Raw genomic sequence first — 24,702 nt, forward strand, 5'->3', positions numbered from 1 at the left:
CGTCAAATCCAGCTCCTGCAAATTAACGTCTGCTAAAGAGCGTTGTGGTCAAGTAACTTAATTTCTATAGGCGGAGCCTGGTGGTGACACCCAAACTAAACTTTGTTTGCGACATTGCTCATTTTTACCGTAAATCAGTTTGGGACGTTGAAATTCCCTTAAGAGTTTCGGGATCTTGTTAGGGAATGTCGCTAACATGTCAGCAGGAGTTCTAGCCCCTTTGTTTCTCAAGAAATTTGTCAGTTCTAGAAAAAATACATTTTGCGAGATAGTTTATTTTGACGACATTGTTCATTACATTTCAGTCCGGGTGTTTATGTCGCACACATTCAAATCCAACAATTTACATTTGTCAGACTAATCAATGTTTTAGAAGGTACAATAATCAATTTTTTAGAAAGTTCAATAAACAAACATTTAAGGAAAACCTTGCTGGAATACAGTACTCTTGGTCAAACAGGGTTTCCAAAATGCATGTTTAATATATTTTCTATAAGTTGTTCACCCCTACTGCATAGCTCTTTTTATTTTGAAAATAAGAAATATCGACTAATTTTATCAAAAGAGAAATCTCTTGAAACATTTAGTCTCTAGAATTAATTACTTATGAGCATCCGATCGAGTGTAGTCTATTCCCATGTAAATTTTGTTTCAATTCCACATGCATCCCAGAATACACTAGTACAGCAGAAATCAATAGAGTCTTTAATGCATCTTCCTAATGCATTAGCCCAAGGGGCAATACTTTGGAGTCCCCTCCCTTGTTCAATAAACACATACACATTTACAGGCAAGCGTGATAAATATACTTTTTTTTTACTTTTTTTGCAATAACACGTTCTTCATCTTATATTCCAGCACTTTCCTATATTTGGACATCAAAGTCTGTTAAAATGTTTGGTCTAAATTCTAAATATTTTTTTTATATCAACACACTCCAACTGTTTGTCTATCTGTCCGTGTGTGTGTCTGGTCAAAAGTTTTCTGCACGTTTTTACACCCGCGCCCAATTCTCGGATCAAGTTGAAATTGTGTACCATTATTTATTGTCGATGACTATACTCGAATCAAAACATTAACCTATTAATTCATTAATTTTGTTTTGAATTGAAAATGCACTAAGTTATAAATCAGCAGGCAAACGCATTAGGTCCTTCAATAAAAATTTTAAACCAACAAGGATTAATAAAACCTTTAATTTTTATAAGTACTTGAATAGCTCAGTGGCAAAACACGCGGCCTTACAACATGGATGTCAAGTTCGAATTTCAACTCAAGCAGAACGTTTTTTTTTTTTATTTTTTTTATTTTATCTTTTAAAAATGCAGCATGGAAGCCTTCTCCAAGATGATTGATTACATGGTGGATCCTTTGTAGTTGATGGAAGTTTACGCAGCGTAAAGGATGTATGCAAAAAGAATTTGTTATTATGTAACTTGGTTATTCCTCCATGTATGTAGAAAAACAGAAAATAAAAAAAAACAACAACCAAGATGATATTAAATATAGTTGTATCAATTAGTTTGGATCTGCGGTGGAATTAAATGTGTAATAGATCTAGACTAACGATAAAAAAAAACATTATGAAAATGGTTTAAAAAAGGGGGAACGACCTGACCTTGAACTCGAAGATTGTTTTGTTGTCTTTTGTTTCTATAGTCTCATCCTATTTTTTTATGTTGTGTTCACTAAGACTCAGACGACGATTTATAAAGGGGACTACTTCAACTTATACTACCACTTCACAGTCAAGTATCAATTCTTTCCCTTGTTTGAGATACAAACATTATAATTAAATACCAATCGTTAAGTTGTTATTTTTTAAATTGATTCCTGCGTTGTCATGTAAAAGAAAAATGAAATTGTTAAAAAATTATAGTTTAATCCGAGATTGAGTGTGGGAGAAATAACGTGTACAGACATTTCACCAAACAGACAGACTGAGTTGATAGAAGCTTTGCAAAAAAAAAAAACAAAAAAAAAACAGATATAAGTAGGTAAAAAAGAATCAGTTATTCGTAATATTTCACTTTGAAAGTAGGAGCCTTGTAAATGTATCCTTGTGCCGTGCTATGGCATATGTTTGTATGTTTGTGCCGTGCTATGGCATATGTTTGTATCCTTCTGCCGTGCTATGGCATATGTTTGTATCTTTGTGCCGTGCTATGGCATATGTTTGTATCCTTGTGCCGTGCTGTGGCATATGTTTGTATGTTTGTGCCGTGATATGGCATATGTTTGTATCTTTGTGCCGTGATATGGCATATGTTTGTATCCCTGTGCCTTGCTATGGTATATGTTTGTATCCTTGTGCCGTGCTATGGCATATGTTTGTATCCTTGTGCCGTGATATGGCATATGTTTGTGTCCTTGTGCGGTGATAGGGCATATGTTTGTATCTTTGTGCCGTGATATGGCATATGTTTGTATCCTTGTGCCGTGATATGGCATATGTTTGTATCTTTGTGCCGTGCTATGGCATATGTTTGTATCTTTGTGCCGTGCTATGGCATATGTTTGTATCTTTGTGCTGTGATATGGCATATGTTTGTATCCGTGTGCCGTGCTATGGCATATATTTGTATCATTGTGCCGTGCTATGGCATATGTTTGTATCCTTGTGCGTGCTATGGCATATGTTTGTATCCTTGTGCCGTGCTATGGCATATGTTTGTATCCTTGTGCCGTGATATGACAGATGTTTGTATCTTTGTGCCGTGATATGGCATATGTTTGTATCCTTGTGCCTTGCTATAGCATTTGTTTGTATCCTTGTGCCGTGCTATGGCATATGTTTGTATCCTTGTGCCATGCTATGGCATATGTTTGTATCCTTGTGCCGTGATATGGTATATGTTTGTATCTTTGTGCCGTGATATGGCATATGTTTGTATCTTTGTGCCGTGATATGGCATATGTTTGTATCTTTGTGCCGTGCTATATCATATGTTTGTATCTTTGTGCCGTGCTATGGCATATGTTTGTATCTTTGTGCTGTGCTATGGCATATGTTTGTATCCTTGTGCCGTGCTATGGCATATGTTTGTATCCTTGTGCCGTGCTATGGCATATGTTTGTATCCTTGTGCCGTGATATGACATATGTTTGTATCTTTGTGCCGTGATATGACATATGTTTGTATCTTTGTGCCGTGCTATGGCATATGTTTGTATCCTTGTGCCGTGATATGGCATATGTTTGTATCCTTGTGCCGTGATATGGCATATGTGTGTATCTTTGTGCTGTGCTATGGCAAATGTTTGTATCCTTGTGCCGTGCTATGGCATATGTTTTCATCTTTGTGCCGTGCTATGGCATATGTTTTCATCTTTGTGCCGTGCTATGGCATCTGTTTGTATCTTTGTGCCGTGCTATGGCATATGTTTGTATCTATGTGCTGTGCTATGGCATATGTTTGTATCCTTGTGCTGTGCTATGGCATGTGTTTGTATCCTTGTGCCGTGCTATGGCATATGTTTGTATCCTTGTGCCGTGCTATGGCATATGTTTGTATCCTTGTACCGTGTTATGCATATGTTTGTATCCTTGTACCGTGCTATGGCATATGTTTGTATCCTCGTGCCGTGCTATGGCATATGTTTGTATCCTTCTGCCGTGCTATGGCATATGTTTGTATCTTTGTGCCGTGCTATGGCATATGTTTGTATCCTTGTGCCGTGCTGTGGCATATGTTTGTATGTTTGTGCCGTGATATGGCATATGTTTGTATCTTTGTGCCGTGATATGGCATATGTTTGTATCCTTGTGCCTTGCTATGGTATATGTTTGTATCCTTGTGCCGTGCTATGGCATATGTTTGTATCCTTGTGCCGTGATATGGCATATGTTTGTGTCCTTGTGCGGTGATAGGGCATATGTTTGTATCTTTGTGCCGTGATATGGCATATGTTTGTATCCTTGTGCCGTGCTATGGCATATGTTTGTATCTTTGTGCCGTGCTATGGCATATGTTTGTATCTTTGTGCTGTGATATGGCATATGTTTGTATCCGTGTGCCGTGCTATGGCATATGTTTGTATCATTGTGCCGTGCTATGGCATATGTTTGTATCCTTGTGCGTGCTATGGCATATGTTTGTATCCTTGTGCCGTGCTATGGCATATGTTTGTATCCTTGTGCCGTGATATGACAGATGTTTGTATCTTTGTGCCGTGATATGGCATATGTTTGTATCCTTGTGCCTTGCTATGGCATTTGTTTGTATCCTTGTGCCGTGCTATGGCATATGTTTGTATCCTTGTGCCATGCTATGGCATATGTTTGTATCCTTGTGCCGTGATATGGTATATGTTTGTATCTTTGTGCCGTGATATGGCATATGTTTGTATCTTTGTGCCGTGATATGGCATATGTTTGTATCTTTGTGCCGTGCTATATCATATGTTTGTATCTTTGTGCCGTGCTATGGCATATGTTTGTATCTTTGTGCTGTGCTATGGCATATGTTTGTATCCTTGTGCCGTGCTATGGCATATGTTTGTATCCTTGTGCCGTGCTATGGCATATGTTTGTATTCTTGTGCCGTGATATGACATATGTTTGTATCTTTGTGCCGTGATATGACATATGTTTGTATCTTTGTGCCGTGCTATGGCATATGTTTGTATCCTTGTGCCGTGATATGGCATATGTTTGTATCCTTGTGCCGTGATATGGCATATGTTTGTATCTTTGTGCCGTGCTATGGCATATGTTTGTATCTTTGTGCCGTGCTATGGCATATGTTTTCATCTTTGTGCCGTGCTATGGCATATGTTTTCATCTTTGTGTCGTGCTATGGCATCTGTTTGTATCTTTGTGCCGTGCTATGGCATATGTTTGTATCTATGTGCTGTGCTATGGCATATGTTTGTATCCTTGTGCCGTGCTATGGCATGTGTTTGTATCCTTGTGCCGTGCTATGGCATATGTTTGTATCCTTGTGCCGTGATATGGCATATGTTTGTATCTTTGTGCCGTGCTATGGCATATGTTTGTATCTTTGTGCCGTGCTATGGCATATGTTTGTATCTTTGTGCTGTGATATGGCATATGTTTGTATCCGTGTGCCGTGCTATGGCATATGTTTGTATCATTGTGCCGTGCTATGGCATATGTTTGTATCCTTGTGCGTGCTATGGCATATGTTTGTATCCTTGTGCCGTGCTATGGCATATGTTTGTATCCTTGTGCCGTGATATGACAGATGTTTGTATCTTTGTGCCGTGATATGGCATATGTTTGTATCCTTGTGCCTTGCTATGGCATTTGTTTGTATCCTTGTGCCGTGCTATAGCATATGTTTGTATCCTTGTGCCGTACTATGGCATATGTTTGTATCCTTGTGCCGTGATATGGTATATGTTTGTATCTTTGTGTCGTGATATGGCATATGTTTGTATCTTTGTGCCGTGATATGGCATATGTTTGTATCTTTGTGCCGTGCTATATCATATGTTTGTATCTTTGTGCCGTGCTATGGCATATGTTTGTATCTTTGTGCTGTGCTATGGCATATGTTTGTATCCTTGTGCCGTGCTATGGCATATGTTTGTATCCTTGTGCCGTGCTATGGCATATGTTTGTATCCTTGTGCCGTGATATGACATATGTTTGTATCTTTGTACCGTGATATGACATATGTTTGTATCTTTGTGCCGTGCTATGGCATATGTTTGTATCCTTGTGCCGTGATATGGCATATGTTTGTATCCTTGTGCCGTGATATGACATATGTGTGTATCTTTGTGCTGTGCTATGGCATCTGTTTGTATCTTTGTGCCGTGCTATGGCATATGTTTGTATCTTTGTGCCGTGCTATGGCATATGTTTTCATCTTTGTGCCGTGCTATGGCATATGTTTGTATCTTTGTGCTGTGCTATGGCATATGTTTGTATCCTTGTGCCGTGCTATGGCATATGTTTGTATCTTTGTGCCGTGCTATGGCATATGTTTTCATCTTTGTGCCGTGCTATGGCATATGTTTGTATCTTTGTGCGGTGCTATGGCATATGTTTGTATCCTTGTGCCGTGCTATGGCATATGTTTGTATCTTTGTGCCGTGCTATGACATATGTTTTCATCTTTGTGCCGTGCTATGGCATATGTTTGTATCTTTGTGCCGTGCTATGTCATATGTTTTCATCTTTGTGCCGTGCTATGGCATATGTTTGTATCTTTGTGCCGTGCTATGGCATATGTTTTCATCTTTGTGCCGTGCTATGGCATATGTTTGTATCTTTGTGCAGTGCTATGGCATATGTTTGTATCCTTGTGCCGTGCTGTGGCATGGCATATATTTGTATGTTTGTGCCGTGCTATGGCATATGTTTGTATCTTTGTGCCGTGCTATGGAATATGTTTGTATCTTTGTGCCGTGCTATGGCATATGTTTGTATCCTTGTGCCGTGATATGGCATATGTTGTATCCTTGTGCCGTGATATGGCATATGTTTGTATCTTTGTGGCGTGCTATGGCATATGTATGTATCTATGTGCCTTGCTATGGCATATGTTTGTATCTTTGTGACGTGCTATGGCATATGTTTGTATCTTTGTGCCGTGCTATGGCATATGTTTGTATCTTTGTGCCGTGCTATGGCATGAGTTTTCATCTTTGTGCCGTGCTATGGCATATGTTTTCATCTTTGTGCCGTGCTATGGCATCTGTTTGTATCTTTGTGCCGTGCTATGGCATATGTTTGTATCTATGTGCTGTGCTATGGCATATGTTTGTATCTTTGTGCCGTACTATGGCATATGTTTGTATCCTTGTGCCTTGCTATGGTATATGTTTGTATCCTTTGCCGTGCTATGGCATATGTTTGTATCCTTGTGCCGTGATATGGCATATGTTTGTGTCCTTGTGCCGTGATAGGGCATATGTTTGTATCTTTGTGCCGTGATATGGCATATGTTTGTATCCTTGTGCCGTTATATGGCATATGTTTGTATCTTTGTGCCGTGCTATGGCATATGTTTGTATCTTTGTGCCGTGCTATGGCATATGTTTGTATCTTTGTGCTGTGATATGGCATATGTTTGTATCCTTGTGCCGTGCTATGGCATATGTTTGTATCCTTGTGCCGTGCTATGGCATATGTTTGTATCCTTGTGCCGTGCTATGGCATATGTTTGTATCCTTGTGCCGTGCTATGGCATATGTTTGTATCCTTGTGCCGTGATATGACAGATGTTTGTATCTTTGTGCCGTGATATGGCATATGTTTGTATCCTTGTGCCTTGCTATGGCATATGTTTGTATCCTTGTCCCATGCTATGGCATATGTTTGTATCCTTGTGCCGTACTATGGCATATGTTTGTATCCTTGTGCCGTGATATGGCATATGTTTGTATCCTTGTGCCGTGCTATGGCATATGTTTGTATCTTTGTGCCGTGTTATGGCATATGTTTGTATCTTTGTGCCGTGATATGGCATATGTTTGTATCTTTGTGCCGTGCTATGGCATATGTTTGTATCCTTGTGCCGTGCTATGGCATATGTTTGTATCCTTGTGCCGTGCTATGGCATATGTTTGTATCCTTGTGCCGTGCTATGGCATATGTTTGTATCCTTGTGCCGTGATATGACAGATGTTTGTATCTTTGTGCCGTGATATGGCATATGTTTGTATCCTTGTGCCTTGCTATGGCATATGTTTGTATCCTTGTGCCATGCTATGGCATATGTTTGTATCTTTGTGCTGTGCTATGGCATATGTTTGTATCCTTGTGCCGTGCTATGGCATATGTTTGTATCCATGTGCCGTGCTATGGAATATGTTTGTATCCTTGTGCCGTGATATGACATATGTTTGTATCTTTGTGCCGTGATATGGCATATGTTTGTATCTTTGTGCCGTGCTATGGCATATGTTTGTATGTTTGTGCCGTGCTATGGCATATGTTTGTATCCTTGTGCCGTGATATGGCATATGTTTGTATCTTTGTGCTGTGCTATGGCATATGTTTGTATCTTTGTGCCGTGCTATGGCATATGTTTTCATCTTTGTGCCGTGCTATGGCATATGTTTGTATCTTTGTGCTGTGCTATGGCATATGTTTGTATCCTTGTGCCGTGCTATGGCATATGTTTGTATCTTTGTGCCGTGCTATGGCATATGTTTTCATCTTTGTGCCGTGCTATGGCATATGTTTGTATCTTTGTGCTGTGCTATGTCATATGTTTGTATCCTTGTGCCGTGCTATGGCATATGTTTGTATCTTTGTGCCGTGCTATGACATATGTTTTCATCTTTGTGCCGTGCTATGGCATATGTTTGTATCTTTGTGCCGTGCTATGGCATATGTTTGTATCTTAGTGCCGTGCTATGACATATGTTTGTATCTTTGTGCCGTGCTATGGCATATGTTTGTATCCTTGTGCCGTGCTATGGCATATGTTTGTATCTTTGTGCCGTGCTATGACATATGTGTGTATCTTTGTGCCGTGCTATGGCATATGTTTGTATCTTTGTGCCGTGCTATGGCATATGTTTGTATCTTTGTGCCGTACTATGACATATGTTTGTATCTTTGTGCCGTGCTATGACATATGTTTGTATCTTTGTGCCGTGCTATGACATATGTTCGTATCTTGGTCCAGCCTGTACGTCTTGCATGACGCCCTTACAAAATGTAACTTATTTCAAAGACTTTCTATTCGAACCAACCAATAACTATTATACTATTTGTGCTCATTGCATATAGCTGACGCAACATTACTATTTATTATAAAGTCAAATGTGGTTAATCGGATCAACCGGTTATTAGGATCAAAACGATCAAGTCCCTATGCCGTCCGAGTAACAGGATCGACTGTATTATACTCTTATAATAATTTTTTTTAAGTTGTGTTATTTTAGCTCTCTACAATACCTTTAATCGTTTGCGGATATACATTTATTAAATTTGAGGTTACCTCCATGTCTAACTCTACATGTATGCTTCTACAGGCTTCACAGCATGCTTGTAAGCCTCTCTTATTTAGAGAGAGAAAGACTAAGAGACAAGGACAGAGAAATAAGAGACTCTTCTTCTTCCTCGTTCTCATTTATATGCTGGAGTGTTCAGTTGACTAGACCAATAGATGAGCTGAACTGCGCAGTGGTTTCTAAATCAGAGAGCGCTCTATATAGTTTTCTTTCTATTGGGGTGTTTGGGTTCAGTGTCTTGGACGGGCCTCATGGTAAAGAATGCAGTTTTGAAGGACATGGTCAGCATTCTCTGGTCACACTCCACATGGGCAGATTTCACTGGTTCCGATTTTGAGCTGCCGGTACATATGTTGTCTCATTCTGTACTGTCTGGTCCTGAGTCGAAAGATTGATTAGACGTTGATCTTGTCATGAGAGAGACAAGATTGACAACCACACAGAGTCGGAATGAGAGACAGAGACAGAAAGAGGATAAATGATAAAAGGATGTGTGGTTGAGTGGTATACAACACTTTGCTACCTACCAAGGAGTATCGACTTTGAATCCCGACTCGAGAATGAGTTATGTTGACTGAGCACCTAAAGACAGTTTGTAAACCACTAAAGGGTCTGGAACATCTGCACTGAGCCACACGATAGCTTGAACAATTCAATTAACAAAAGCAAATTAAAATAAGCAAAATGTAAAAATACTTTTTCGAAAAAACAAATATAAGAACCGCGAAATCACTGCTATACATAATTCAATACATAATTAATTAATTACATTAATTACCACTAATTGATAAAATGGTTATTTATTATTTTTTATTAATTATTGACTTCGACTAAGAGTAATTGTGCACAAGTTTAACTTGATCGAGAATGGGAAGTGGGAGAAACAAACGTGTACAAAATTTGTATCAGACTGACAGACAGACAAACAGACAGAGTGATTAATAAAAGACAAATAGAATGAAAAGCTATGTCGACAAAAAACAAGTTACAACTCTTTTTTAAAAGAACATTTGATTTCAACCAAAACGCGTTTTAAATCTCGATGTCTCCCTAACTTACAATGTTTTCTTTAGTTTTTTTCTCAAAATATGCTACTTTTGGAAACAATCTATATTTTAAAAAGTTTTGGGTTGACCTTAGTGTAAAGTTAAAAAAAAAAAAACAACACTTTACACATGCGTGGCCCATTTCGTCTGAATGCCCATGTTGTTTTTTTTAGTGTACGACCTAATCGACTCATGTTTCTCCGCTATTCATAAACTATGCATGGCATCGTAGGGTATTAGAACCACGCAGCACCGTACATTCATAGCTTCCGGTCAATCGACCAGTACAAATCAACTTTCGAAATAAACAGAAAAACTTGAAAACAATATTAAACTATTGATCTTTCAACCGTTGTTTGGCTATTGTGTTTGGAGTGGCAATCAGTCCTATTACATTGGCCAGGTAGAGCGTGGAAATATAATGTTAAAGCCGAGAAAGGGGAGAGAACCTACCAACTTGTTGCTCTAAATAAGAACAGTTTATAAAGTGAGAACATAGCGGTGGTTGCTCTAAATACCAAACATTTTATAAAGATAAACATAGCGGTGGTTGCTATAAATACCTAACATTTTATAAAGATAAACATAGCGGTGGTTGCTCTAAATAACAAACAGTTTATAAAGATAAACATAGCGGTGGTAGCTCTAAATACCGAACAGTTTATTGTGACAGAACATAGCGGTGATAGCTCTAAACACCGAACAGTTTATTGTGACAGAACATAGCGGTGGTTGCTCTAAACACCGAACAGTTTATAAAGACAGAACATAGCAATGGTTGCTCTACTCAACCAAAGATATCATCTAGTAAAGACGGACATTTGTGACAGAACGTATACTATGACAATTACTCGCATTTACCCTTCCTTCTTTAATACTATTATACCATGGAATGGGTTGCCTGAATCAGCCAAAATAAAAATGACTTACTTGAAGTCTCTAATGAACATATTCGACCAAATTAAGACGTATATGTGGTAATTACAATCTCTTTGAAACTAAACTCTGTATTTTGTATAATAAAATGATGCCTGCTATAAATGTAAACCAGTTTAATAAGCATGAAATATTGGTGGCTCTAAATATAGAAAAGTTAATACTAGGAAGCATGGGCGTAGCCAGGATTTTTTTTCGGGGGGGGGGGGTTTAGGGGGGAATTTTTTTCTACCCCCCCCCCCGCCCCCCCCCTCGCGAAAAAAAATATTTGTATATATGTATGTGTGTGTGTGTTCATAATCTTTATTACATTCTGACCCTTCAATCCTTTGGAACACGTTTATTGTGCCCTAGAATAGGTTCTTCCTGTAGTTAGTGAAAAAATTGTTGACTCCCTGCCATTGCCTGCAAGGGGCTCTGGGGGAGCTCTAGGAGCTCACCCTAGTGCGGGGCAGAGCCCCGCCGCCAAGCACTATTTCTGGCATAGAATGCCAACAAAATGCATATTCTGAGGTATCTACAGTGCATTTTCCTGCTATTAAAAAGTCTTATTTCAAAAATGTATGTGCTATTTTTACTAACTAAGACCCTGCCGCGCCGTTTCCACAAAAATCTGTCACTGGTAATTTCTGAAGCCTCTTCCCACCTGCTCCGAGGACCTCCATGAATGTGTGGCGCCAAGTTGTACTAGGATGTCATTGCAACTCTTATTATGCGTAATTTATTTAGTCGGAGAACATGTCCCGCAAACCTCATGCAACGCTCTGTCACAATTTTTCTAAGGAGTCGACTCCCAGTTCGGCATAGGATTTCCTTGATTTAAACCCGATCTCTATAACTGACTCCTAAAATCTCTCTTAGCCATCTTTGTTGAGCCACATTTAGTGTTTTTCAATTTCGGCAGATGACTATTCACTGCACATTATTAATGGAGCCCCGCCACTGGTAGAAAGGTGTAATCTCTCTTGGATACGCTCTTGGAATTGGGTGACTGTAGTTTGCTTTAGATTTTATATCGAAAAGTGAAGTTTTATCGTCAAAATCATCTGTTAGAGGTTTTAAACTAAAAATCTCAGGACTTTGTTGTTGTTTTTTAAATTCAAAACCCCATTTAGCTACGATCATAGAATTTGGTAACTGTAGTTTGCTTTAGAGTAATATTGAAGATAGAGGTTTTCCACCTCAAAACGCTCTGTAGGGGGATTTTAAACTCAAAACCACCTGGAGGAAAGGAGTTTAAACTCAAAACCCCCAATTCGCTTGGCTACGCTCAAATAATTTTAGTGTGTAATTTGCGTTTTTTTTTATATTGAAGAGGTATTTTTTTAGCATCAAAATCTTGTGAAGAGGAATATGAACTCAAAACCCCTTTTGGCAACGCTCATAGCATTTTAGTGCGTTTTTTGCTTTTTTTTTTTACATTGAAGATGTATTTTTTAACTTCAAACCCCGCTGGCGGGGGGGGGGGTTTAAACTCAAAACCCATATGGCTACGCTCTTAGATTTTAGAGTGTGTAATTTGCTTTTCTTTTTTTTTTTTTTTTGAAGATGTATTTTTTGCTTCAAACTCCACTGGAGGGGAGTTTAAACTTAAAACTGAGTCAAAACTCATTTAGCCACGCTCATAACATTTTGAGTGCATAATTTGCTTTCTTTTCATATTGAAGAGGGGGTTTTAAATTTTGGAGGGGGTTTTAAAATCAAAATCTTCCTTAACTATGCACTTGGAATTTGGGGATAGTCGTTTGCATTTTTTGTGTGTTTTGTTTTATAGAAGAGGGGGATTTAACTGCAAAAAAACCTTGTAGGGGGGTTTCAAACTCAAAACCCCTGGTAGGGGGTTTTAAACTCAAAACCCCCTGTTAGGGGTTTTAAACTCAAAACCCCCTGGTAGGGGTTTTAAACTCTAAACCCCTTTAGCTGTGCTGGGGCAAGTGATGGTTTAGTATTAAAATCTCACCTAAAATAAAGAAAATCAAAGCAAAAAAACATGTCACTAAAGTGCGTCTTCCCCCCCACCCCCAGTGGTAGGGGGTTTTAAACTCAAAACCCCTAGTCAGGGGGTTTCAAACTCAAAACCCTATGGTAGGGGTTTTAAACTCTTAACCCCTTTAGCTGTGCTGGGGCAAGTGATGGTTTAGTATTAAAATCTCACCTAAAATAAAGAAAATCAAAGCAAAAAATCATGTCACTAAAGTCCGTCTGCCCCCCCCCCAGAGGGGATTTCATTTCGGGGGGGGGGGGGTTTGAACCCCAAACCCACCCCCCTGGCTACGCCCATGCTAGGAAGTATACTCAGAAAAAAATGTTTTTCTTTATAGTTTGTGTACAAAAGAAACTCTCTCAACTTTTAAAAAAGTGGGAACTTTTTACGAACAAATTTTTTTTAAATATTATAGTCGTTCATTTAACATGGAACCGTTGTAAATCATTATCTTAATTGCTTTGCAAATCAGACCGGGACAACAACAAAAAAAGCTGATTGAAAGATTTTATTTTACAAAAAAAAATGTGTTTCTAAATTATGCGTTATCCTTTGGCTCTAAACCAAATAAAACGTTATTTTACAGTCAAAAATAAAATATGTTAGTCTGCATATTTCAAGAGATATTATATTTCATATCGCGTGAGGTATGAAAATTGACGAAGCCAGGTATAGTGCGTTGGATGTATAGATTGAGCACCACTTGTTACGAACATTGGTGTTTAGAGTGAGGCAGTGTAGGCAGCCTCCATGACTTTGTGTAAGTTTGTAAATAATTCATAAATCCCAGATGAAAAAAAAAAGAAAAGAAAAGAATGCTTTGAGCTAAATAAAACAACCCCCCCCCCCCCAAAAAAAAAACAAAAAACAACGGAACAGAAGTACACTATCCAGGTCAGTAACGTTAAAGGAGTAATAAGGGATGGGGGGAAGGGGTGTGTGATGCAGGTGATCACATTAAATATAAGAAACAAATTGAGTGCTAAAGTGAGGGGGGATATTAATATAGACTTAATCAAGCATGGCTGTTTAAGTCATAGCTGGGGGGGGGGGGCAACAATTATTGTGAATAGCTAATTAAGGAGACCTAATGACGGCAATGGAGTCTTTGAAAGTAATGGATAGGCCACACCTGGAACCCCTAACGAGAGAGGAAGATGGGGTCGGCGTAGAAATACATGGCGCCAAGGAGATGGACATTGGCACTGTTGGAGACACTTGCCCAGAAACGAGATTTCTGGAGAAAGCTGCTTGGTGGCCTTTGTATACTAGACCCTGCGCCCGGAGTGCCAGATACATCGAAAATAGCAATGTCTTATATAGACATTGACTTGGATCTCTTCCAGACAGAACGGTTTGTTCAATGAAGCTTACACGCCTAGATTTCGAAGAGCATTTTGCTCAACTCTTTTGACAATCACACGATATGAATCGCAGACTTTATAATAATTTAAAAAGTTAAGAACATTTTTGTAACGGAGAAATCTTGATAAAAACAGATTTCAGTTGACTTTACCCCAGAAGAGCATAACTATATAAGAAATACTTATACATGATATTTGTCAAAAACTGTAGTCAAATATAGTGGATTGTCACAACGAAGTTAATCAAAGAAATCAGAACTTTGATGGCATTTACTTTTTGAACAATAAAATACAGGAGGAAGAGCGAGAAAGATGAAAGAGCGACTTGAGGAAGTAAAATGAAGATCATGAGAGATTCTGAAATAATTAGACCAAAAAACCAATGTCAAGGTCGCCTTATTGAAAGAGCACTACTGCCAACTAAACATATACAGGTTACTTTGTGTTTAAAGTGAAAGTGCTTAGAAATTAGATTCTAAGGTGCTTAAAAGAAATGCGATAAAATTATTATTTATCTATTTAAAATTTAAACAAATTAATGCTTCCATAGTCTGGACACCGGAAACACCAAAGTAATCTATTGTTTTACTTTACATATTTGACATGCATTTGGATTTATTAATATTATCGTTGACCAAAGAAACAGATTGTGATAGTAAGTGTGTTTTGAGTGGCTGGTAGTGCAGTGTGTGTGCCTGTGTATGAAATGACCAGTGGACCTTGAGTGTACATGGTTGAGTGAACAGCAGTGTGTCAGGACTGTGTGTAAAAGGAGGTCAGTTGAGAGCACAAGTGGCTGGAGTAAAGAACATAAATAGAGACGAATAAAATCATTGTGTTTATTCAAGCTCATGTTGTTTTAGTGTGTCTAGTACATTCTTCTTTCTCTTCGGTATGTTATATCCCATTCGGTGTTTTTACCCAGTAGATTTTGGGCTCTCCGCTTCTGAGATGACCACTGCTGGTTCCCATAAATCGCCCTAAGGCTTCATTTGCCTCCACACTTTGCTCCCAAGCTGAATGTCAAGGTCGCTCGGTGCGTCTCACTGTTTTGTGATAATATTTTGCTTGATTACTTTTTCTTGTTTTTTTTTGTGATAGTAAGTGTAACATCTGCCCTATAGATCGCATGGACTGAAAGGGGAACTTTAATTTACTTTGAATATTATCAAGTGCATTTATATAAAAACCTGAAGAAGGTAGAGACCGCCACAAAAACCCAGCCCAGTGCCTCCTCCGGGCTTCTCCACATAGTTAAATCCGGCACTATGTGTACAATTTCAGTTGTGACTAAATCAGAATGTGTAACAAACAGCAGACAAACTTTAAACAAACTCAAACAGTGAGAGGTTTACATTTAAAACAGCAATTAACGATTAAATATTGCATCATTCTTACATAGTTCTGTCACCCTTTTATAAGTAAAATCACTCAACATGCTGATTCTCAGCTTTCACTAAATATTACCAAAAAAAAAAGTCATTAGCCATTACTGCCTATGTGTGAAGCCCAAAAAAAATCCATCCTAGAAGGACAAACATGGAGGAACATCAAACAGTCATTTGCAGATCTGAACGGCACGTTCTGTGCCATTAAAAAGCGCAGGTCAATCTAACCCAATTTGCATGTGAAATATTTGTACTCATTCTGACGTGCAAGAGTTTGTTGAGTTAATCGTCTGATCGTCGGGTAAGTGCTCTTTCGCGAAAATCAACACAAAAGACCTGGTGCTGGGCGATCCCAAACATTTTTTTTATAGAATCGATCCCATTCACAACAAAAAAAGGACGATGTATAGAATGTGATTGAAATTTTTTTTCGCTTAAATCTACCAAAATATTATAAATGTTGACTTTAAATCTATTCAACGACGTGATAAAATTATATCCAGATAAAATAAACGATAGGAACAAATATCTCGGTATCTACTTAGCGAATATCTAAAAACAAAACATGTTTCTAAAAGTCATTTTCTAAATGAACTTTGAAAGAATCGATGCTCACTTTTTTAATCATTGGAATCGATACCTTTGCTGCCTCCAGTACAAAGAGCTGTTTCACCGTTTTTAGATTCTCCCAGTGAAAGATCATTTTCCTGTACCGTGAAGTTCGATACCCTCGGCCATCGGACAGGATATTTTTTTGTAGGCAATAAATTTAAAATATTTTTTTTCTCTCTTTTAACCTACAACAACGTGAGCACATTTATCTAATACTAAAATCAAACTCATTAAATCTTAATGTTTACCAAACACGCAACATTTCAAATGGGAAACTTTTTTTTTAAATGCCACAGAAGGTTGGTATTTTATTTATTTCAATCAGAATTACTAAGTACACAATGACATACAAATACAAACAAACAGTAACTTTGATGTGAAGACATAGAAGTGAACATACAAACAGTAACTTTGATGTGAAGACATAGAAGTGAACATACAAACAGTAACTTTTGATGTGAAGACATAGAAGTGAACACAAAAACACAACAAAGTTCCATTAGCGCATGCAGCCACGCATACTCATATACATGCAGCGAAGAGAACATGACTTGTATGTTATACATAAATTACTTGATAATTGGATTCCATAAGTCATTACTTTTATTTTATAAGTATCGTTAGTTCCTCCAGACATGAACCCACGTCCAAGCCAAAATATTTTAGGCAGAATTTGGAACAATCGTCATGACGTCCTAATGGTATACCCAGGGCCGGATCTAGGTAAGTGGAGGCCACGGAGCACTATTTTGGTGGAGGCCTCTACATTTATTTGCAAGCTTGAATACAAATCTACGTATTAGTACTAATAGAAGTAAAAGCTTGTCATGTTTTCGATTGAATAACTTGTCATTTTCATCTTAGTTTCCTTCGTTCAAAAACAACATTTATTATGCCTATTGCAGTTTAAAAAATGTATAATTTGGAGATTGTGGACAGTGGCGTAGCTAGGGTGGGGGAGGGTGGTGGAGAATTTGAAAGTCCTCCGGGCCCCTACTTGAGGTGGACCCCCAAATGAGTGTCCAAAATTTGTTTTTAAATAAATTAAATATTACGTCACTGTCATGTAATCTTGCTTTTCACGTCGTTAAATAAGCTAGTGATCCTGTTGTATGTATTCCACACAGAGTATTAACTCTTTCCGTGATGCGAGGTTACTTTCAAATTCAATGAGTAACTTCCATAGCGCTGACTAGTGCCGTGTTACTCTCAGGAAGTAACTTGGTATGTAGGGTAGTTTATTTCATCATCCTTATCATCTTAGAAGAAACCTTATAAGAGATCTGAAAACAAAGGAGACCATGAACGTGTCAAATACAAGTATTTATCAGAGGATTCATACAAAGATACAGCAGTCGAAGAAGTGAAAATGTTTCTTGATGAGAGAAGTTGTGCTGAAGAGACTCAAATGGAATACCCTTTTATCACAGTCAGAGAAAACATCTGAAGTAATTGATACAGATGATGAGTCAAGTGATGGTCTTCCAAAATCACTTTCTCCAGAAGTGGAAGAAGCTGTAATTAAGTACAAAGACTTTGGATATATTCAGCCTTGAATTTTATCCGAGGAACTGCGAGCAAAAATTCTGTTACAGGGTAGCTTATTTTTCCAAAACAAAGACGAACAGTGCACTGAATCTTCTTCATGGAGTGGAAAATTATGATTTTTTGTGTGCATATATGGAATTCTGGTCAAATCTCCTTTGCCAATATAGTTCAGAAGAAACTACAAACGTCTGGACTGCACATAGGGAAGCTGTTGAAGAAATTAAAACCCTTTCATGCTTTCTGCAAATGATGTGAAACAGACGAAACTGATCAGCCAATCCATCGAAAGGGCAAAAGAAGGTAGTAAATGCTATGGATTTTCTGTAATCAAAACAGCCAGAAAAAAGAAAATACTTGATGGGAAGTTGAGTTCTAATGTAGAACTGTCAATAGAACTGCAATTCAAACGTGTTGCGACAGAAGTGATTGACAGACTTCATATGGCTGGAAAACCATGTGGACACCTCTTGGAGTCTATGGAAGATGACACTCAGATGAAAAACTGTGTTACTTTTTCCTGTTTGATGAAATAAAGGCTAAACGCTTGTTCAATGATGTCATTGATGCACGAGCACTTTTCATCAACAAACCAGTGCCACAATCACCAATTGACATATTGAGGAAGCTGACTTCATATGGCAATAATGTGTGCTCAAACCTTGCAATCTCCATCCGAATACCGCTAACTCAGGCCACTTACACTACGTCATGTGAGAGATCATTCTTAAAGCTCAAGCTAATCAAAAACTATCTCAGGAGCACAATGACGCAAGAAAGGCTTAGCATGGCATTAATGTCAGTGAAGTCACAAATACTAGACAGTATCGATGTAGATGATGTTATAGATGTCTATGCTGCACAGAATGCACGACGTGAAGTGATATGAATTGATATGAATTATTTGCATATAAACAACAGTATTATTCATTAAAAGAGTCTTAATGATTATTATTTCTTGTTAATTTTACTGATATACTGTAACAATTTGAATGTAGGATTATAAATTTATTAAGTACATTATCTCATGCCATGACGTCGATTGTTAAAATGCAAGGGGCCCCCAAAGAGGTCAATACCTCCGGGCCCCAAATCCATAGCTACGCCCCTGATTGTGGAGGGTAAGACCCTTAATTGATTTACTACCGTAGATCCGGAGCTGCTAAAAGCCAATAATCCCTAACCACGAGACTGTTACCGTAAGATTTAAAGTATTGTCGAAATGCAAAATAAATTATATTACAGGAGTACACACCGAAGGATTATGGCCACGACATGGCCTAATTTGTGCCGATGTGCCAAAAAACTCAAAACTCAAACTCTAAAAGAAAACTATTTAAAAGTTGATGATCCGTCCATATGTATATAATAGTTTAATCTCTGTTGTACGGGCCCCCCTCTCTTGTGCCCTTTCCCAAATCTGGTACTGCCGCATACCACACGACAAGGCAGCCATGAGCGAGTGATGGTGAGGACCACACTGAAAGTGACTTCATACTAAATCCACTTTTGCTTTTTTTTTTCTAGAGTGTTGATAATCGATCATTGGCTTGTATCTCCAAACAGCTAGTGCAGCTAAACGAATGTAGGAGAATTATAATTTTAATAAATATACTTTCAACAACTTTAGCAAAGTTCTCTTGTGAACTAAAACGCAATGTAGCTTTTAATACAATATTGCAGATTCAACTTCTAGTAATAATGATCTGAAATGATATTTAAACAAGATCTAACTCACAACAAAAACACGTATGTCTGTCTTTCATGTCTCTAGATCATCTGAAGTTCCTTGACATAAATTATGACAGACCCTGTCCAGATTTCATCACTCTCCAAGGTCAAAAATAATTACTCCCTTTCCTCATCATGACCTAGTAAACACACACATACACATGTTGAGGAACACTGCAGTCGCTATCTTGTCATACCCCTCTGCGAATGTCTTCTATAGTGTACAGGATGACCAAAAGGAAGGCTACTGTTACATTATTTTTGGTTTGGAAATCTGGACTACATTGAATGTCCACCACATTCACATCTTCTGACACCAATGGATTTCTTTTTACAAAGCTTATATCAACTCTCTCTGTCTGTCTGTCTTTCTGTCTGTCCAAGTCAAATTTTATACACGTTATTTCTTATTCTCAGATCAAGTTAAAACTATGCACACTTATTTATTGTGAATTACAAAGCGTGAATAAAAAAAACTAATTAATCAATCAATTAATGGTAATTAGTTAATTTAGCTCGATATTGATTAAGGGAAATAAATATGATTGTATTGGTAGACATGGCTATAAATGTACAGATGTTTCCTTTATACAGGCTTTGTGGTTTTGTTTACACAGCTTATATCTCTGGTGACACATCTCTGGTGACACATCTCTGGTGAAACATCTCTGGTGACACATCTCTGGTGACACATCTCTGGTGACACATCTCTGGTGACACATCTCTGGTGACACATCTCTGGTGAAACATCTCTGGTGACACATCTCTGGTGAAACATCTCTGGTGACACATCTCTGGTGACACATCTCTGGTGACACATCTCTGGTGACACATCTTTGGTGAAACAGCTCTGGTGACACAGATCTGGTGACACAGCTCTGGTTACACATCTCTGGTTCGGGTGACACATCTCTGGTGACACATCTCTGGTGACACATCTCTGGTGACACATCTCTGGTGAAACATCTCTGGTGACACATCTCTGGTGACACATCTTTGGTGAAACAGCTCTGGTGACACAGCTCTGGTGACACATCTCTGGTGACACATCTCTGGTGACACATCTCTGGTGAAACATCTCTGGTGACACATCTCTGGTGACACATCTCTGGTGAAACATCTCTGGTGACACATCTCTGGTTCGGGTGACACATCTCTGGTGACACATCTCTGGTGAAACATATCTGGTGACACATCTCTGGTGACACATCTTTGGTGACACATCTCTGGTGACACATCTCTGGTGACACATCTCTGGTGAAACATCTTTGGTGAAACAGCTCTGGTGACACATCTCTGGTTCGGGTGACACATCTCTGGTGACACATCTCTGGTGACACATCTCTGGTGACACATCTCTGGTGAAACATCTCTGGTGACACATCTCTGGTGACACATCTTTGGTGAAACAGCTCTGGTGACACAGCTCTGGTGACACATCTCTGGTGACACATCTCTGGTGACACATCTCTGGTGAAACATCTCTGGTGACACATCTCTGGTGACACATCTCTGGTGACACATCTCTGGTGAAACATCTCTGGTGACACATCTCTGGTGACACAACTATGGTGACACATCTCTGGTGACACATCTCTGGTGACACATCTCTGGTGAAACATCTCTGGTGACACATCTCTGGTGACACATCTCTGGTGAAACATCTTTGGTGAAACAGCTCTAGTGACACAGCTCTGGTGACACATCTCTGTTGACACATCTCTGGTTCGGGTGACACATCTCTGGTGACACATCTCTGGTGACACATCTCTGGTGACACATCTCTGGTGAAACATCTCTGGCGACACACCTCTGGTGACATATCTTTGGTGAAACAGCTCTGGTGACACAGCTCTGGTGACACATCTCTGGTGACACATCTCTGGTGAAACATCTCTGGTGAAACATCTCTGGTGACACATCTCTGGTGACACATCTCTGGTGAAACATCTCTGGTGACTTATCTCTGGTGACACATCTCTGGTGAAACATCTCTGGTGACACATCTCTGGTGACACATCTCTGGTGACACATCTCTGGTGAAACATCTCTGGTGACACATCTCTGGTGACACATCTCTGGTGACACATCTCTGGTGACACATCTTTGGTGAAACAGCTCTGGTGACACAGCTCTGGTGACACATCTCTGGTTCGGGTGACACATCTCTGGTGACATATCTCTGGTGACACTCCAGAAGAGCCGATTTCACTGGTCAGCTTACGGGACATATGTTGTCTCAGTCGTATCCAAAAACTTAGATGTTGATCGTGTCGGGATAGCTTGTAAATGGGCGACGTTGAATGAACTGAAATATAACATTCCTGATGCATTTTTTGTAATTGATAGAAATCGGAATTTGTGTCATATAAATACATATCTAATTTTCTTATTGAAAGAAACATTTTAAAGTTTTAACTATAATCCTAATTGCAATGCATTCTGAGATAGCTTGTTATAACAAAACATCTGCATAGGCATCGCTTTCATCATTGTAGGACGTAATCATCTTATTTTTTGAAGTAACGTCTGTATTATATAAGATAAGATCAGATGCTTATATTATCTTATATTATCAAAGTGTGGATATAGTAGACATAAGGATAAGTATCAACAAAAATCTGATTAATTTTTTTTTAACGTTCAAACAAAGACATCTTTATATCAGTTTTTCTTTTTTTTCTCCCCCCCCCCCACCCGTATTGTTCGTCTTTGTGTTGACCAACTGAAATCCTCGCGAGATTGGAGGACCTGCTGACAATGGAAAAGCAAACACTCAACAGCAGCGAGTGGCTAGTGTATCGTGGCCCGTATCCAGTTTCCTAATGACAAGGATGGGCTGGTAAGCGATCAGTCAAATAGACCTGACTGGGGAGGCAACACTCCCCCCACCCCCCCAGACTGGGATCTGCACTGAGCCATTGATGTAAGAGTTTCATGAGAAATAGACCAAATTAGGACCGGCTTTTTTTTTCTGGAAAAACTAAAGGGAAATGTGAAGCGCTAGTTTAACTCAAAACAAAGTACAACGCACTTATATAGTTCAATCATGGATGTAGTGGCTGGGTGGAGGGTGTGGGTAAGGAAAGGGAATATAATCAGTGCATTATTTACCAATAGGAGGTCACTCAAGATATAGCCTAGGGCCTCTTACTTTGTTCAAGCCCCTAACTGAGCCTGAAAGTGTTTGTTATAAATAATAGTGATTGTAAGTTTAATTATGAATGTATACATCGTAATTGTTATCTTGGTATCCGAAAATCACATTCGACATTTCGATGAGGCTGACACACTCCAGGGCTGACACACTCCAGGGCTGACACTCGCCACTGCTGACACCATCCCTTAGGACTCCTTAGATGTAATGAGAAAAAGTTCCGTGTTGTAATTTGTAATGAATTTCCCCCCCCCCCAATGAAATGTTAACTTTTACACGCTTTTTTTGTATACTTTCATTGTATCCATCATAAATCTTAAGCTTCTTGATGACAACTCTAACAGGACACATTTCCTATGCCATCACAGTTCAATGAACATGTCAATCTCAATGTGCAGAGAGCGACTCGACATTGACAGCGATGACTTTTCCACTTACAATTTGTTTGATAGTTTTTAGGGTTACATTTTACAACGAAATAGGAAACATGTTTTTAAATTGAATGACGTAGAATGTCTGTAATGGTATTGAATTAATCCAATTTAAATTTATAGGGAAAGCAGGGTCCGTCTTTAAAAAAAAACAAATTATCTGGGCATCCCAATCAATCAATCTGAGACTAAGATCCAGGACTTCAAGACAATCAACGTCCCAAAGTCCACCTACCTTTGATGGACTTGAAATTTATACAAAGGCTCCGAAAAGAAACTAAACGTGACTCGGCAGACCTGTAGGAGATGGATTCTTGTAATAACATACCGAGATCATGTCATCAATAGAGATGTTCTTTCTCGCAAGCACGCTGGTCCCCTGAATGAAATGGTGACTTAAAACCGTAAAAGATTCGCGGGACATTCCTTTACCAAGGTCAGCCTTAACATGGAAGCCGAAAAGAGGAAAGTGAAAACAAGGACGTCTGCGTATAAGAGTGCGTCACACCTTCTTAGAAGACCTTAAATCGTGTGCACCAGCTGGGAAGAGGTTGTACAAATCGTCTATGACCGAGCTCTGGAGAGAACCTGCCGCCCTGTACGCCAAACGGCGCGAGGCGGGGGACCTAAGTCTTAATCTAAAAAAAAACTTGAGATATTGATTCAAATCTAACTTGGTTACCCAGAACACAAATATAAATAAATACGCTGACGTATGCTATCAAAACGAATTGTTAGTTCCGTTAATTAGGTTAGACTTTTTTAGTTCTTTCTGATTAGTGAATTAAGAAATCTAAATGTCTGGCAAGGTTTCATTGATGCATTTTAAATACAGATTAAAGTACGTCTTCTGTCTGGACAAAATAAATGTGCTTTCTGTTGCTAAGATATAACGTGGGTATCTAGCGACAAGTTAAGCAATAAAATAAATTTTAATTTAGCTTCATGGATCTTAGCAAGTATTTATTATTTTCCAATAAGAAATCAAAGAATTGAGAGCCATTGATTCAGCAGCCAAGCAATCAACCACTTGATCACGGATGGCTGTCTGGTTGCGTGGTATGCGCTCTGATCTGTTGTCTCGATGGTCCTAGTTTTAAACCCTGCCGGCCGCCATTTCCTGCCTTCTGCTGAAGGTTTAGGCAAAGATGTAACAACATTTAATTCTCAAGAAACATCCGAAACATATAAAAACAAAAACAAAACAAAAACACTTTATTTATACATCTTCTATGCTTTACTAATATAAAATGTTGGTTCCCCTGAAGGAGTGCTACCTTAAAACACGTGAAATGGAGGGGGAACCTCTGATCAAGTCAGTCGACTAGATTCAATCAATAAATCCATTATACAAACTCGCATTAGTCTCTAATTACTCTTTCTACGCTATTTCCTTTTTGTTTTAATAAGCACATCGCTGTGAGAGTACTCTCAGGTACTCATGGATCGATGACGCAATAATTGAACACGGAGTGTCAGAAGACATGCGCCGAAAGGGGCGGGGAGAGGGAAAGATAAAACATGGCTCACAATTAGATCTTCACAGATTAAAGGTGAGCACGCAATGCCATG

At 38.8% G+C, this 24,702-nt stretch overlaps 1 protein-coding gene across 1 annotated transcript; it reads right to left on the reverse strand.

Annotated features, from left to right (window-relative positions):
- Positions 1 to 20,105: 20,105 nt before the first annotated feature.
- Positions 20,106 to 21,875, reverse strand: LOC129925019 (uncharacterized). The gene has a single exon (XM_056022881.1). It carries the CDS (start codon positions 21,873 to 21,875, stop codon positions 20,106 to 20,108), a length of 1,770 nt encoding a protein of 589 aa, XP_055878856.1.
- Between the last annotated feature and the right edge of the window lie 2,827 nt (positions 21,876 to 24,702).

Source organism: Biomphalaria glabrata, chromosome 3 (assembly GCF_947242115.1).
Source record: "Biomphalaria glabrata chromosome 3, xgBioGlab47.1, whole genome shotgun sequence".
Classification (NCBI taxonomy): Eukaryota; Metazoa; Mollusca; class Gastropoda; family Planorbidae; genus Biomphalaria; species Biomphalaria glabrata.